Consider the following 17553-nt stretch of genomic DNA (forward strand, 5'->3'; position numbering starts at 1 on the left):
GTATAATACCAACTACAACAGTATTATCACTGTTTTAAGTGCATAAATTGAAGGGACTTACAGGATATAATGTCAATAGGGTTGTATTTTACATGATATTGTGTGACAAATAAATTCATGGATTGAGAAAATACAGTTTGAAAGAAATATAATGCCACCTAGATGAACTATTCACTCATGGCGACTAGAGCAGGATTAAATCTTTATGCCTGTGTTTAGGCAACTCCAATCTCTTGGTTTAGGTTGGGAACGGATGATTAAATAGTTAAAACATCATCACTAAACTGCAGCAGGAGACAGGACTGGCTTGAAAAAAAGTTGTAAGTGAACAAAGAGGGTCACACCACAGTTATGAGGACATTCAAGATTAATTAGAATGCATTCATAATACCTAATCAGTACACTCATAAACACACAAAATGCTTTCTGATGCACCATATATCAACAGCTATGAAACATTATAGATGTGACTTACAATAAAGTACAAGTGTCTTTGCTCTTGACTAGTTATAAAGGTTGATTAATCGGGCTTATATTACATTATGAGGATTTATACTCACTTATATACACCTCAACAATCAGCTGGAGTCAGGACTCATACTGTGTTATGATTATGATTCTTTTAAATGCATAAAGATGCATTACACCAACAATGAAACACTATGATTAAGTATGAGTTATTAATTATAGCTGCATTGGTATGTACTTCATTTTATATAACACATACCATATACGGTATATATATAAATATATTTCTCATTAGAGATTATTATTTGTTTGTATGTACTTGCACTACCTTTAATTTGAATTAGCTGATATTGATGATGTCATTGACTCAGTGCCTTGATATACCCTTCTATCTGTCATTTGAGTGATTAGCCTGATGAAGACCCTGTTGGGTTAAAACATTGCTTCCCCTATAGTCAATAAAGTGTTGGCCTTGAGTAGTGAGAAGACTAGAAAGGTGCTATATAAGAACAAGCACTATAATGTGGTCTTCATATAGAGATTTATTTGCTAACCCACTACTGCTGTTACAAAATAATTTCCCAGTCTGGGATCATTAAAGTAATTCTATTCTATTCTATTAATTGTATTGACGACCAAGGAATTCACTCCATTCCTCTCATGATTATCAACTCTCCTGTGGAACATCCCCAAATCACAGTGTCTTGGTCATTCAGTGCCTCTCACCAACTAATATATGTATGGCATATTTATATTTCTTTGTCTTTAATTCTCTTTTTTTCTTAGTTTCTCAGATGGTCATTGAGGAGGTCAGTGCCATCCAGGAGAACCTGGAGATTGAGAGGACATGTAGAGAGAGTGCAGAAGCCCTGGCCTGCAAGGTACACTTCATCTTTAGACAAACTCTGTGGACAAAAGTGCTCAAAGACAATGAGCCAGTAGTCTCTCATCCACTTGTTATTTGTACTTTTTCTCACATTGCCTAAGTAAGCCTGGATCAAGTTCAATAAAACAACCAAGAAAATAGTATGATTAAATTAAAGGAAGGAATAATGTAATTTAGAATTGTAGAATGGGTTGATTTAGAACAAGTTTGGCTAAATACAAACTACAGCTGCTCAGTGTATTTCAGTAACCATCACTTTGACACGTTCAATTTGTATGTTGCAATCAAAAGCACTCAGTGGTCCTCCAGTTCTGCTGCTGTCCCCATATCTTAGTGTCTAAAATGGCATTGGATTCTTTTGACTCAGAGCACACTTTTTTGAAGTCCTTGCTAAAATGTGAGTTGTGATTGAGAGTGGGAGAGCCTGGCACATAGTGATTTTTGCAGCTCACTGGTGTTGAGCTTATCACTGTAATCATTTCTCAATCAATTTCTGGACAAAAGCCCACACAGCCCACCTGGTTGGACCAGATTTTGGGCAGAGGGAGGCTGAGGGAGAATTATGGTGAAGGTCGACTTTTAGGCCTTTTTTCTTCTTCCTGCTCCTGTGTCTGCCTTTGGGTTGTTTGTCATCCTAATTTTACAGGGGTGACAAGTAAGATTTTTACAGCCAGGAACCACAGGGTATCTGGGTAAGTTGACTTCAATTCTACTAGCTGCGGAAATGTATGGCTTTTAAACAATTTTTAAATAATCTTTTGACTTCCAAGGCACTCCCAATTAACCTGCCTCGCCAAATGGTCTGTTACTCAGAACCATTGAGAAGCTGTGATGGAAACTGTTTGGAAAAGGGCAGGCACATTGAAAACATACCCGCCAGGTGATTTTTGATATCACAGGCTGCTGAAGTCACTCAGGAGAAAAGTGAAAACATTGTTTCTATCGAGATAAGCCTTCAGTGCTGTTCTTTGCTCTTCTTTCAATGGAGAAATACTCTCCCATTCTAATAAAACTGATGCTATTGATATTGCTATAAGCCAACCACTTTAGGTGCTGCCATTGTTGATTTGAGCAGTCACCTCTCCGTATTGTGCATAATTTAGTTACATTTTCTTTATCTTACATTAGATATATACCAAGCCCCCACCACAACGACTTCCTGGTTGATCCAATCAGGAAGTGCCAAAAACGTCAGTTCTCTGAGTGTCCACTAGGGCCAGGTTTTATAATATAGCAGTTTCTCATTGACCCCCATGTTAAACAGAACATTTTCACAGCATCATTAAACCTGTTTAAGGCCTGGTACAAGAAAACATTCTAGTCTGTATGTTTAGCTCATATCTCCATGACAACACTGAGGGGGGTGAGTTTTTTGTACTAGGCTAGTTTTTATTTTATTGGAGGTTAAAGTTTATCAATAATTGGGGGCGTGGTCTCTTGAGTGACAGCTAGCCTCTAGCCCTCACTTCTCCTAGGAGGTAAACGTCAGCCAGATGGATTTATCTCCCTCCCCCCAACGTCACATACATGCCCTTTTTTGGTAAGAGGACATGAGGAGGAGTCAAAGTCTGACAAGATGGAGACTCCCGTAGGCGAGGACGATTGGTTAAAGTTTAGAGAACGTACACTGATGGGTATGCTATTTCGATTTTTTTATACAGTCTATGGTACATACAAAACTAACAACCATATTTAGCATTACAAAAAATAGTTTACGAACATTAGACAGACAGATGGCCGTCCTCCACAGAGCTGGGTCTGTCTGACGTTCCTGCCTGTTATAGGGAAGGTTTTCGTTGCCACTGTACTCTACAGAGGAATTGTTGGGTCTATGTAAATCATAAATAAGTCATTGAGTGTGGTCTTTACCTACTCTGTAAAGTGTCCTGAGATAACTTTTGTTATGATTTGACACTATAAACAAAATTGAATTGAATTGAATTGAATTGATTTAGTAGAGCATTGCTACTGACTATGGAGCTATAGGAGATTGTTCATAATCTGTGTTCACATTTGCTTCTCCCATTGGACTCAGGACTGTCTCCTAAAGAGGCGGGACAGTGGTGAAACATGTGACACAGATTTAGGAGGTCCCTATGAGTTGCACTGTCTCGCTTCAAAAACACTGCTCAAAGCCTGTCAAGATGGATTTTTATGTGATATGTGATCCTGCAAATCTCCTAATGACATCTGCTGGTTTCCTGAAGAAAAACAACCACCAGAAAAACAATCAGAAGCCTCTGAATCAGTTTCAAAAACTGTTGTGAACTCTGATCAAACTGTGAAACTAGACAGTGCTGATCAAATATGAATCAAGATTCTTTTACTGTATGGACTGTTTTTTTCACATAAATAGATTGTATTTACTGTTCAGCTGTTAATTGAGAAAGTTTGTGAACAAGACGAGGGATGTGTGGTATTCTTTCAACTTCTGTTTGTAAGCTTATGTGAAAACATTAACAGTTTAAAACTTAAATTGCTTTAAAAAATATTTAAAAAATATTTTTAAAAGTTTAACAATGATTTTCTGTCACATTCTGTTTCCATTGTAGCAGCCAATAGCGTTGGTCGTTGCTGGCTGACAGGTTTGTCTGTTGTTGCTACAGAAACAAGAATCCTTTTGAGTTGAGAGCTAGCTAATGGATTCCACAGCACTCAAAGAAAGACTTTGAGCTGAAGACTGGCTAACGTTAAATACTGTTGTAAATTAACTGATTAGTCCAAATAAGCGGTTCCCCTGTTTGATTCATCAGTGACATGGAGCAGGCTGATCACTGACACACTAGGCAACAAATATGGCAACCCGACTGCTGGAATAATTTTTTGTTGTAGTGACTACGATCTTGAGACACTAGATGGTGCTGTTCTGCTCATTTTCCATATTCAACCTTTAAATGTCCCCACGCTCAGAGAAAATTATTGTTGTGACAGAGTCAGTCTGTCCTTCCTGAGTCAATGAGACTACATCCACACTACATTTTATTTCTAAAATGTTTCAAAACAAAGAGGATCTCCGTCCGCATCAATGTTTTTGCTCCTTATCTTAAATCATCTCTGCCCATATCAACACATGTGAAACACATATCCCGTGACCTTTCACATACACTGGTTATGTGTTGTGAGTGTCTGACGCTACTCTGCAGTTTAATATCATGGATGTAGAAGTTGAAAATACAGAAAATACAAAAAGAAAAAAGGAGAGCAATAGTGAAAAGAGCAGAGCTTTCTTTGCATGGACTGACGACGAGGCGGAACTGTTACTGAAAGTAACACATGAGTATAAGTAGGTAACAGCAAAGGAAAACACACACTGGGAATCATTGCAAAGTAAATACGGCGACATAAGAGGTGTACGGAGCATAATCCATCCCCAGAGGTTGCCATGGCAAAGGGAAAGGAGGAGCCACACAGTCAGGATGGAATCACAGTCAGGTCTGTCAGCCTATATAACTGATAAGACTGACTGTCATGGGTGTCTGCGTCAAAATGTCTCAAAACCCAACCCCAGAGTTTTAAAACTAAAAAAGGCTGAGCAAACTTTCCAAAGTCTGGGCTCTGGAGTGGTACGGATGCCAGACGTACAGGGAGCAAAAGATCTGCATTTTTAAATAGTATTGCCTAGCAGTATGATGCGGTTCCTTTACAATTGGGCACAATCTCAAGATCTCACTGTCAATATCATGTGTGAAGCATGTATTTGCAATAACCACATTCTGACCTCAATTGTTCGTGGTTCGTGTCTGATCTTTCTTCTGGCTTGATCTCAGTGAGTTGATTCTGCAGCAGTTACAAGTGCTCGGAGAACAAAGGGGGACTAAGCAGGTTTCAGTTCAACAATGCTCTGAAGGTTTAATCAAAACACAAGAGTTTACAGTTTTCACTTAATTTCTATGATGAGAGAATAGATAGATAAGGGAGGGATTGATTCAAGGTTAGATATATATTATCGGAAAGGAAGACTGTGAAACAATGAATCATACAAAGTGTGGTGAGAAAGGTAAGTTATGAGTTTTCACGAATGGAATCGTGGAATTCACGACTCCATTTAGTCAACGTTGCAAGGCGACAACATTGTTTTAAATGTCCGCGCATGGTCCGTCCCTTTTTTTTCTATGTCCAAACAGGCGCACATAAAATGAAGTCAGGACCGCCATAGGCCTCGTGCTCGTGCTCGTAAATATGTGCACGCTCGTGCTCGTACATGTGCAAACGTGCTCTACAAAAGCCCACCTCTCCCAAACGGTCCGTGGCCGGCAAGCGTACCGCTCCTGGGAGTGGGAGCCCTGTTTACATTTCCTCCAAAGACGCTCGTCTAAACGCAGAATGAAAAGTGAGAACTTTTGTGTTTCCTTATTAGATCGTTTCCGGCTGAACAGACCTTTGTCATTGTGGATAAGAACGAGCAGATACTCTGGAAGTTCCAGGGTTTGCAAAGTGAATATTTAGCAAATGATGACAGAATCGAATGTGATGAATGAAATGTGCACGAGAGGTTATTTTGTGTCACATTTTTCTTCCTACTGACTCATCAGGCTATGTCTACTGGACAGGGCCGTTTAGAGGCAGCAATAAAGTAGCCCACTCCTGGTCTGACAGCGGAAATGAATCTATGTGTTGTTAAAAATATACTGGCTGGCTAAAAGCTTCACGGCAGTCTAAGTGACTACTCTCTTTCAAACTTAATTTGATGCCTTTGGGCTCTTCTGCTCACTGCTGCGTTTCTTCTCTTCTTGCCTGATATAAAACAGTGTCCATACTGTAAGTCCCCCGCCCCCAATGCCAGCCTTTGCTAATAAAACTGAGTGTAGGAGCACTCGCTGGGATATATCCATGCATCAAATATTCACTTACTTTAGTTCAAAGCTACACATTTATTCGTCATGAATCCAAGTGCTGTGAAAAGAATAAGGTTGGCATAAGTGACATTACCTTTTGATCGGTGTTGACCTCTCAAGCATTTCATAAGTATTGTGAAGTCACAATTTCTGCGCTCTGAGGGTGTTAAAACCTTGTTATTACACATTTACATTTAAATTAAACCCAAAATACGTAAGGAGGTGCTCTCAGAGGAGGACAGACATATTGAACTCTGTATTCATTTCTCTGTACCTAATTTTGCATACTAAATATTCCCAAGCACACTCTGAAAGAAGCTAAGGTTCAGAGCAATTCCTTTACTCGTCAACAATTTGAATTAAAAAAGCAACTGGGGGGAGTGATCAATTTCCCACCAGTCCCATCAGAATGTGGTTTTGATGTGTGTTCAAAGGTAAGATAAAGGAGTCGTGACATTGTAACGGTGACCTCTAGAAAATGCCCGATGTTAAGCTAGCTGATTTATCTGAGTATGTAATTTTGCATGTACATCTCTTGTCAATTGTAGATTATTATCAAAAGAATGTGATTCCATGTTATGTATTGTTGATTGCATTTGAGAAAAATGGATGCAGTCTGAAGGGCATCATCAAAAGATGGAATTGCTGCAATCTGCTCCCACCGGGATGCCATTTATAAATGTTTCTTTTATGGCTCGCCTTTTCTGTCTCATCTTTTGTCTCCTCTCCAGGCACTTTCCTTCCTTCAGATGACATCAAGAAACATGCATAATTGTCATCCATCTCCATCCCATAGGCTTCATTCATATTTTACTCAGTGATGGTCTCCTTACGGTTGCCTTGATGATTGAACTTTTAGAAATGGATTGGTCATTGTGGCAGCTTAGTATGTATGCTTCGCATAGAACTGATCAATTTGCAAATAATTTCCAAGCCAAATGCCACATAAGAATATGTGTTAGAGGTGATAATCACACAGAAAAACATGATGCACAGAAATGCAAGATGCAAATACATGTCACATCTCAGAACTGTGATTACATCTAAAAGCAGAGATATTCACTGCCTTATTCGTCGTCTGTTTGTGCTTCTCTAATTATGTCTGTTTTTTCACACCTTATCATTGCTTTTGCATGCGTCCCGCCATTATGACTGATTGCAGGGCCAAAGAAAAGACATCAACATCTCATCTGCCCTGTCCGTCGCTCCACTACCGCATTTCTTTGCCTGTTTACCACTGGTTTTATACAAAACACACTCGTCAGTCGATGCAGATTTGAGAAATGAAGGCGCTGTAAGATGCAGGCTCTGTCAGTTTTTGTTGGATTCATGTCATCTTTTAGGGAATACGTGCTGAATACGCCCTAAGTTGTAATCTGTTATTGAGGTATGGAGAGTGTCTTGCGGAGCACTTTTAGAACCAACATGACCCTGTGTACCTGCATTAATAAGAAAGTGGCAGTAGTTAATAATACGGTACAGAAATGTATGTCCGCATACGTTAAAGGTTTTTTGTGGAAAGAATATCACAAGAAAGGCAATTTTTCAGCTTTTCATAATTCATGCCATCCTTGTCTGGTTCTAACTGAAACAAGTTAAAGTTACTGTGCCAATTACCAGAATATAGGAGTTAGTTTTGCATATTTGAAGCTTACATTTATTAACTATTGACAGGGTTAGTGCTTTGTAAAGTGCTCCATGTAGCAACTGATTATTTTGATTATTATTTGTATAATAGTATATGGTCAAAATCTTCTATCCCCATATAAGTAATTTCATATCTAGAAATATATCACAATATAGCAGGTTTTCTGATAAATCCATCATTAAATAGTATATATATAAAATAACCACATAGTAAAGTATTTGATGATGTAAAAACAAAAAAGCAACATTTAAATGGCATTCCCTCAAAATTTTCCACTTCAAATTGTCTGTGAAATAACACTCCGTATGTGTTCATCATTTTAGACGATGTAATTGTTCATCATGATATCTCGTATATGTTTCATCACAGCATCCCAATCTGTGTGTTCGTGTGTGTGTATGACTGTCCTTCACATATCTCAAAAACCATTCATCCAATTGACAGTGAAAGCAACACTTTCGGGCCAAAAAATTTGTCCGCTCCGTATGGTCACACATTCTGAACGGTCACACTCCAAACAGGCACACCTGGGATAACACTGCCAGCAGCAATACCAGGAGCGAAGCAATCGGCCCGCTCCAAACGCGCACGATCCTAACGCGCACTGCATTAGCTGCACAAAATATTAAACATTTAATTTTTTTTATTGATTGATTAATTTTTATTAGTGAAATTAAGTGATAAACAAGATGACAGGAATGACTAATACATCACACCATGGGGACTACAAATACAGTGTGTGTGTGTGTGTGTGTGTGTGTGTGTGTGTGTGTGTGTGTGTGTGTGTGTGTGTGTGTGTGTGTGTGTGTGTGTGTGTGTGTGTACGTGTGTGTGTGTGCGAACATGCATGTGAATGAGAGGCAGATGGTACGGTATTATAAACACATATAATATGGCATAGATAAATGATACAATACAAATAAGTAAATAAGGTAATGAATAAAAAATAAATATGAGAAGAGGAAGGAAAGAAAGGGGATATATAGGTATATATGTAAAGATAACCAACCAATGTATCACAATTATCACAAACAAAATAATTATTATTTATTGCATATTGCGATGTTAATATTAAAGTGCAATGAAAGGTGAGGCCAGACCAGGGCATCCAGGGGTCCTGCCCTTATTGAAAAAGTGATGAAACTCTTGAATATATTCAACATTGACAAGCACGGTTATCTGTGCCTGCTCCTTGTAGTTGAACCGTCAGAACCGCTCTCTGAAGAGGAAAAGCATGATGTGGCTGTCCCATCTCACCCCTGAGGCCTTCACTGAGATCAACCTTGAGGATAAAGAGGATGAAGAGGAGGAGGAGGAGGAGAGTGACGAGCTACATGCAGTCAGCAAGGTCTGCCTCTCTCCCCAGTGCCAAACCACCATCTCAGGTACAAGATGTCTCCAACTGAGATGTATGTAACATATTTACAAGTCACCATAGATCAAGCCACACAGAAACAGAAAAAAATATATGTGTTACTGTTCACATTATTCAAGTAACTACCTTAATGGCAATGGTTTTGGAAGGTAATAGCCTGAGTTTGACAGCATAATTCCTACCTTTTATCACTACCTGTTACCAGTCTCTGATAACAGGCACAGCACCAAAGAGGCACTATGCACACACATCATGTCAGACGTGGCATTTTACATGAGTGCTACTCAACCTATGAAAACAGCTGTATAATGTCTTCTGCTATATATACTTTATTAAATTCACATCACTACATAAATTGACATTGGAAACTACACATTCATAAAAGTGTTACAAACATTAATTGCAGATCTGTAACAGGACACAAAGTGTGACATTCTGCATGACAGTCCAGCACCAACACTACATACTTTATCTGTATACATTTATTTTATCAATCCAGATTTCAGGCCTTCATCTGATAAAATGAATTATTTTATGAAATCTGAATTAATTTTACCAAGTGAAAACATAATTGATAAATAAGTCCATCAGTGGTCTTCCTCTTGTCAGACTTTGACTCCTCCTCATTTCCTCTTACCAAAAAAGGGCATGTATGTGGCGTTGGGGGGAGGGAGATACGTCCATCTGGCTGACGTTTACCTCCGAGGAGAAGTGAGGGCCAGAGGCTAGCTGTCACTCAAGAGGCCACGCCCCTAATTATTCATACACTTTAACCTCTAATAAAATAAAAACTAGTCTGGTCCAAAAAAATTCACCCCCCTCAGTGTTGTCATGGAGATATGACTTAAACATACAGACTAGAATGTTTTTTTGTATCAGGCCTTAAATGGGTTTATTGATGCTGTGAAAACGACCTGTTTAACATGGGGGTCGAAAAGAAACTGCTCTGTTATGAAACCCGCTCCTAGTGGACACTCAGAGAACTGATGCTTTTGGTACTTCCTTATTGGATCAACCAGGAAGTCGCTGTGGTTGGGGCTTGGTTAAAATGCATGTATGAGGCTTCATTTTTCTTCGTTTTTTTTAGCATATGGCTAATACACAACCTAAATTACATCAGTCCCAACATGGCTCAAAAAAGTTTTAGTCTTCCTCTACCCCTAGGCGGGTATTTTGTTTTACGAGATAAAATATCTTAGTAAATACTTCACTCCACTTATCCCTGCAGCACTCTATGTCCATAATATAGTACGCCCAATAATGTAAACTAGTAATTTGAATACTGCTAAACTGTGCTTTGCATTTGAATAAGTTAAGTAACCAATAACTACATACAGTAAGTTGTCTACTAAACAACTACTCTACTCCCATCCAGCTGTCTGTGGGAAATGTCATGGTCGGTTAGTCAATTAGTAATTATACCTCAGGTGATAATGGATTCGTACTCCATAATGCTTTTTCCATCATGTTGTTTAAGGCTGTTGGCATTATAAGGCAGAAATAAGCATGCTTTTTGCAAATGATATACTCTGATGCAGAAGATGATTGAATACAGAAATACATTGACTTGCTCAAAGATTGTGGGCTTATTTGGTTCATAATTGCATTTTAATGGACAGCTAGTCAAAGCACTTCCTGCTACGGAACACATAGGATACTTTCAACCTACAAGTTTACACTTTTACCATATAAAGGCAGCTTAACTAAATACTATCAAAGAACATCTGTTGTCACTTTTGAGCTGAGCACATGAACATCATAGGTGGGGTCCAAAAAAAGTCATGTCAAATCTGTTTATCTGTTCAGAAACTTTGTAGCCTTGTCATTTAATGTGAGAATTTTATCCATCAGAATACTTGTCCTACTTAACAAAGGGCATTCCACCCCCCCCCCCCTCCCACCCCCCAGAAAGAAAGAAAGAAACAACTGAAGGTGTCTGTGACCCTCTACTGCTTAAGTACCCTCATAAATGTCTCAGCCTGGTCCTGCTGTGAGCTACTTTGTAGTAACAGATTTAATGTCTGTGTAATTTCACAGATTTTAGAACAAAAGTTTCTACAGTTTCTCAAATCTCCTGGGCACAGATATTCCTACATTTTATGCAGTTAGCAGATTAAGCAAATGGATGACATTACAACAATAACAATACAATCTGTTAATTTTATTACATCTTATTTCACAGTATATCCATACCCATTACATATCACAAAGAAAAATATGAATGCTTGTGCAGTAAATTCTCCTGTGTTCTCAGATGTTCACTACTGCTCCGGGTAAACATACATATATTAAATATATATGAATCTAAGAGCAACACAAACTTATTTGATCACATATTTTATAATTTGGCCAGTAATACACAGTTACCACGATATTACTAGTACACATCACATCAAAGCCACACTAACCTTGTACCAACAGATTCATATAGCCAATGGTTTACCGCTCAGTTTGACAGTACTGTCATCCATAATCAGTGTGTTGTCAGAGTCCTCTACCAAGGCACCTGAAATGCAAATACACCCAATATGAGCAACTCACAAAATCGCCCTTGATGTGTAAGAAAGAACTCCTGTTTTGTTTCAGAGCTACACCATAAGTTGGAGAACCATCAAGCAGTCAGTGATCTTGAGGCAGTTAGAGAACAACTGAGGCAAACCAGGGAAGAGGTAGGTTTAACACTTTTTGTTTCTGCCGGCACGATTGCACATGTACAAGCATGAGTATTAAGACGGTCCTGATGTCTATTTATATGTGATTGTTCCTCGCAATGGACATTTAGAAAAATGTAGATTAAGGGTTTGCTGTGGTCTGATGCAGAGGAGTATGATTCCGGCAGATTTGGTCGGGTTAAAATACTCAAAAGCAGTTGGACAAAAACTCTGAGTGATGACTTATAAGCAAGAAGCAATTGAGCCGTGGCCCTGATCATTTGGAGTAGTGTGAGTGCAGGCCGGGTTTGGCCTGTGGGGGAGGGGGGACAATCAGACTGAGGGCGCACTCACACTGTACTTCCGCACCGGGCCAAAACCGTTTTTTCAGCTAAAGCCTTGTGCGTTTGAGCAGTGTGAGTGCACCTGCTCCGCGCATAACTGCGACCAGCGGGCCGTCCATGGCCCGCCTGAGAGAGGTGGGCTTTTGTAGAGCGTGTTTGCACATGTACGAGCGCGCGCACGTGTACGAGCACGATGCCTACGGCGGTCCTGACTTCATTTATGTGTGCCTGTTCGGACATAGAAATTAGAAGGACGGACCATGCGCGGACATTTAACAACAACAACAATGGTGGCGAAAGGTTCACGTTGGTGTGATGCGGAGGTGGAGTGTTTACTGCAGATTTGGTCGGATGAAAATATTCAAAAACAGTCGACAAGACGCACAAAAACTCCGAGGTCTATGGAAAGATTCCCACTCTGGGACCTGGTTACAAAAGATCCCGTTTCCAGGCTCTGATAGCGCTGACTGTGTGTAGATGGTCGGCCAAAACGATACAAAAGAGGTTGCAGGAAAACGTGTCCTTGTGTGGACAGGCCCTTAGGGCGCACTCACACTGTCCATTCATACCGTGCCCCGTGCTTTAAGATAATTGCCCCTCTACCCCCGAATGCGTCTTGCTTATACATCATCACCCCTGGGGGTGTTTAGTTTTGTCAGACTGTTTTTGAACATTTCATCTGACCAAATCTGCTGGAAACACTCCACCTCGCTGTGAACCGTTCGGCGGCATATTTTTTAAAGTCCGTCACAGGGAACAGACATATAAACAGGCATCAGGACCGCTGTCAGTCTCGTGGTCGTGGTAGTACACTTGCGCATTCTCGTGCTCCTACATGTGCAAATGTGCTTTAGAAGGAGCGGTATGGTTGCACTCACACTGGTCAAACGAACTAGACTTTAGCGGTGAAACGTGCTTGGGCACGGTACGGAAGGACAGTGTGAGTGCGCCCTAAGAAGACACAAATCAACTGGGCCAAATGTGAGCGCACCCTTAGAGCCCATACACAATTAATTTTTGCTCAGCATAAATCTATGTCAACCACAACGCTAACAAACTATTGAAAACTATATGAGCAAATACAGTAATAACCTATTTAACTGGGGAGGAGGAGGAGGAGAAGTCTCTATTGGGCCAAGCATGATGCATGGAGCGGCTCTGATGCATTCTGAATCCACTGAGTAAATGTGAACGGCGAAGCAGCTCTGCTCTGTTCTGTTCAGATGTAATTCATCTTCCTCTAATTAATGATGTTTTTTCAGCCATCCACTATTAATCAGAATGTTATTTTACAGCATATTAGGGCCAAGTAAGTTAAAAAAAATTGCATAACCGGGGGAGGGGTGTAATATTCAAGAAAAAAAAGTTGCAGATTTATAAGATTCAAAGTCGGAAAAATTGTGTTTTGATTAACACCTGCAGTGTTTTGTTTTACACTCCCTGTTGAAGTACATCACTTCAGGATCAACACAGATGCTGCTGTATGCCGCCTAGGCTCCTATGTCTGCAGCAAACTATGAAAAATACTGTTTTGAAGTTTAGAAAGAATGAAGAATGCTACAAGGTCCGATGACATCATGTATAATATGGCAGTGGATGCTTCTAACGTGTGTATGTAATGTACAACAAAACCTTAAAGTGTAATTCCAGCGTCACATCATCCCATGGTCTTTTTTTGGCAATAACATACATCAAATAAGCCATTGAGAAAGTTTTTTTCATGTAACAACTATTAACGGAGAAATCCAGGAGAGTCACTAACAGCTGGACGTGGCTAACACTGATTAGCTCGGGGCAGTACGGTGAAGGCAATAAAACGTCTTTTTTAACCACTAATATGGCTCAAAATAACACACACTGGGGCGGCAGTAGCTCAGTCCATTGGTGACTCCGCTAGTAACCATTTCCCCTTGCTGGAATTAATAAATTGAATTAATAAGAATTAATAAAGGAATTCTTCTTCTTCAAACCTCTGCAGTAGCATGATACAGAAAACAAAGACTTACCTACTGGCCCTGGTAGAAGTACTGGACACTTTTTTCATGTCCCCAGAATAAATTGGAAGAGGCGACCGATTCCTAAATAAATCATCAATGGGCTCCTGCCTTTTAGATTGCTTGAATGGACTTTATTACAAGAGGAGCTGGTACCTCCACTGCCGCTGTTTTACACACACAGTACGCTACTCTTTAAATAGCAAAATACAGAAACAAGTTAAGATGAAAGCTGTCTGTATCTATTCTATCTGTTTTTCTTAGGTGTAAATCAAAACACATTTTTTCCGACTTTGAATCTCATAAATCTGCAACTTTTTTTCTCACAGATTTGCCACTTTAATCTCATAAATCTGCGACTTTATTTTTTCAAAATATTATTATTATTAGAAGATAGAGCCTTAAGCCTTGCAGCTATACCAATCACTAAAAGGCCACAACATATACTGAATGGCAATAGTTGCCAACCACCATGACAGGATGTGGGCTTTCCTGAACCCCGATGAACTCCTCTCTCATGGTGGCATTTCACTTCCCTCCTGCAGTGTCAATTTACTCAAGCTACATGGTTGGATGGTCTGGTGGCCTCCTGCAGCAATCACTCAGTGATGGCTCACAGCTCTGAGTTGATTTCAGTTTATGTAGGTTAAAAAATACATGCAGCCAGGAACTAAACAAAAATCTCCTTATCCCTCCTCTTTCTCTTTTTTGACATTCGGCAACCACAAGTTTGCCTGGACTCTGAACTTCAACCATGTATGACAGGGGATTCTTTCCTTAAGACTGTGCCATTGTCATGAAGTCAACACTTTCCATGGCATACCTGTATAGCTTTTTAGATTTTGCAATGCAACACACACTTGAAACTAAGAAAGTTTTAGATTAATTGCAATGTGATCAATAATTTTATTATAAACTAAAAAGAAATAAATAATACTGTTGAATATGTTTTCAAATGGCTGCCTGGATTGTTTTAAGAAATAACCAGTAATATCATGTTACTATCATGTCACTAGTTACTATAAAATAGAACTCATAAAGACTGTATCTGTATTGTTTCTCAACTCTGTCCCTCTTCATTTGTAGCTGCTGCAAGAGAAACATGAAAACACTGTTTTAATTGCTGAGACAGTGCAACAAAAGAAGCTCCTGGGGAAATATAACAGAGGTTAGTGAGGGGTGCATATGGTTAACACGGTCTTCATTTTCATAATATCACTAATAAGCTACCGTACAGGGGGACACAGATACTAATCAGGAGTGGGTCTAATTTGCTTATACCAGAGTATAAGCATGGATTGATTGTTGATACAGTGTAGATTACGTGTTTAGCTTTACTAGTAAAAGCCCTGAATGTTGACATCTCTGTCAAGTGTCTCAGTTTGCTGTGGAGGAATATGAGGCCTTACAGGAGTCCATAAACCTGGAGAGGGACCTGAGGATAGAGGCAGAGAGCTTTGCCAGACAAGTGAGTTTTTTACAAGAGCCCACCATGTTCCTCTGTTAGTCTGCCATTTTCACTCTGTTGATTAGACCCTTGCAACAATATGGCCAGACTCCTTCCATACAGAGGGATATCCATTTAGCTTTTGATCCTTTCTATAGATGGTGGTTGAGCAAACAAAGCTGAAGAGACAGAGTCAGATCCTGATGCAGAGCTACTCACCCAGTCAAGCTCTACAGGAAGCCCTCAGCCAGGTCACCAAACTGACCCGGGATCTGGAGACACAAAGGCTGGAGCACCAGAACCAGGTCTGTGTACACAACTATGCACAAATTTGACTCATACACTATGACGCTTCCACATTTGCCTCCTCATAAAAACAAAAGCCAAATTGCAGTGTGCAGTTCTCTTAAATTAACACAAACACAAATTTGAGGCAGTGGAGGTGGAGTGTACCCCCCACAGGCCAAAATGTCAGGTCTCTGGCTTCTCCACCAGTTATTGCTAAATGAGCACCAAGCTTACGAGTACGACAAGAGGAGTGCTATTTAAATAGTCTTGTGAGAAGAGATACAGGTGACGAAACACAGACCCCCAGACACCAGATCTCCTGTTTATAAAGACAGGACAATGAAATTGTAAACATGACTAACAGTGCAGAATGCAAAGGGTGCAGGTATATATATGGAAAAATATATTAACATATCAGACTGCTTTATACACATGAAGTAGGTGGATGTGACGGTGTTCTATAGCTGTTGTATGCAGCAATACTTTTCAAAGAACAGTGAGTATTTAAAGGATGAAATATATAAGTTGGAGGTGGATGTGACGGTGTTATTGCAAAGGGATTGTTTTGACTGGTAATAACTAAACACCGTCTTTGTCTGGGATCTGACAATCACTGTTAAAATGTAGCATATAAGTGTGATAATAACGATGAAAGCCGGTAGTGAAATGAGTCCTCACAGCTTGTTTCCAGCTCTGTGCATAATGTTACGCGCGGACATCCAGTCGGCATATAGTCATGAGACAAGCGTGTCCAAACTTTTGACTGGTACTGTCGAGCTCACGTTTATCTTCTCAACTCTCCTGAAAACAACAGCAGTCTGCTACAGCTAAAACACACAGTCCCATTATGTTTTACAGACATTTGTAGTTCACTAATAAGGTAAAACGTGTTGTTTATTCTGCATTTTGTTGAACTTTCACTTTCCTTTGTATCATGCGTCAGGCAATGCTTTCAAAACAGACTAATTAAGCCTCAAAGTTTATCTCCTATGTTATTTTTACCTTGCCTTTCAGGCTGTATTCTAATCTCAACACGCTCTAAAAGGCTTCATTTGCATATTAAAATGACTCTTCCAAGGGAGCATGCACAGACCTCTACCTCATTTTACTCTCATATCTCTACATGTAGACAAGCAACTGAGGACAGCATACAGAATACTACTAGAAACATTGATAGTACTGTCTTTATTGTGTGCAAAAACATTTCCACCCTTTAAATTTGATTTGCACGATAAAAAACTAGAGGTAGAAAAAAAGCTCCAGCTTTAGTCTGTGGTCACCATGGTCACCATGGCCATCCTTTTGCTCTACCATGATTCCAGCCGTCTCAGTTTGGATAGCTTGGAGTTGTTATCATCTGGTTAAATGAATCAGTGTAAATGAGAAAACTGCAGTTCAAGGAAACTGCTCAGAACAATCTTTTAGTGAAAACATGCTGAGACTCTGGATCAACTTGTTGATGATTTTGGATTCATTCTGTAGTTCAAACATGTCTGACAGTGTAAGAAGAACAATCTTTTTCATCTTTTGAAATGGAAATAACATAACAAACAAACAAACATAACAGAATAGCAGACATTTGAAGTAGATAAGTCTGTGGTTGCCTGAAGTTTTCTT

General features: G+C 39.6%; 1 protein-coding gene across 1 annotated transcript in view; it reads left to right on the forward strand.

Annotated features, from left to right (window-relative positions):
• Positions 1-1254: 1254 nt before the first annotated feature.
• The window catches only part of shtn1 (shootin 1), a gene marked incomplete at its 3' end in the record, with an annotated part of 52832 nt that continues 36533 nt past the window's right edge, over positions 1255-17553 (forward strand). The window contains exons 1-6 of the mRNA XM_083922490.1: positions 1255-1349; positions 9036-9222; positions 11799-11881; positions 15288-15369; positions 15575-15669; positions 15807-15953. Of these exons, the coding sequence (XP_083778616.1) occupies positions 1263-1349; positions 9036-9222; positions 11799-11881; positions 15288-15369; positions 15575-15669; positions 15807-15953 (681 nt within the window). The 5' untranslated portion in view covers positions 1255-1262. The remainder of the gene's footprint in view (positions 1350-9035; positions 9223-11798; positions 11882-15287; positions 15370-15574; positions 15670-15806; positions 15954-17553) is intronic.

This window comes from Echiichthys vipera, assembly GCF_963691815.1.
Source record: "Echiichthys vipera genome assembly, chromosome: 11".
Lineage (NCBI taxonomy): Eukaryota > Metazoa > Chordata > Actinopteri > Perciformes > Trachinidae > Echiichthys > Echiichthys vipera.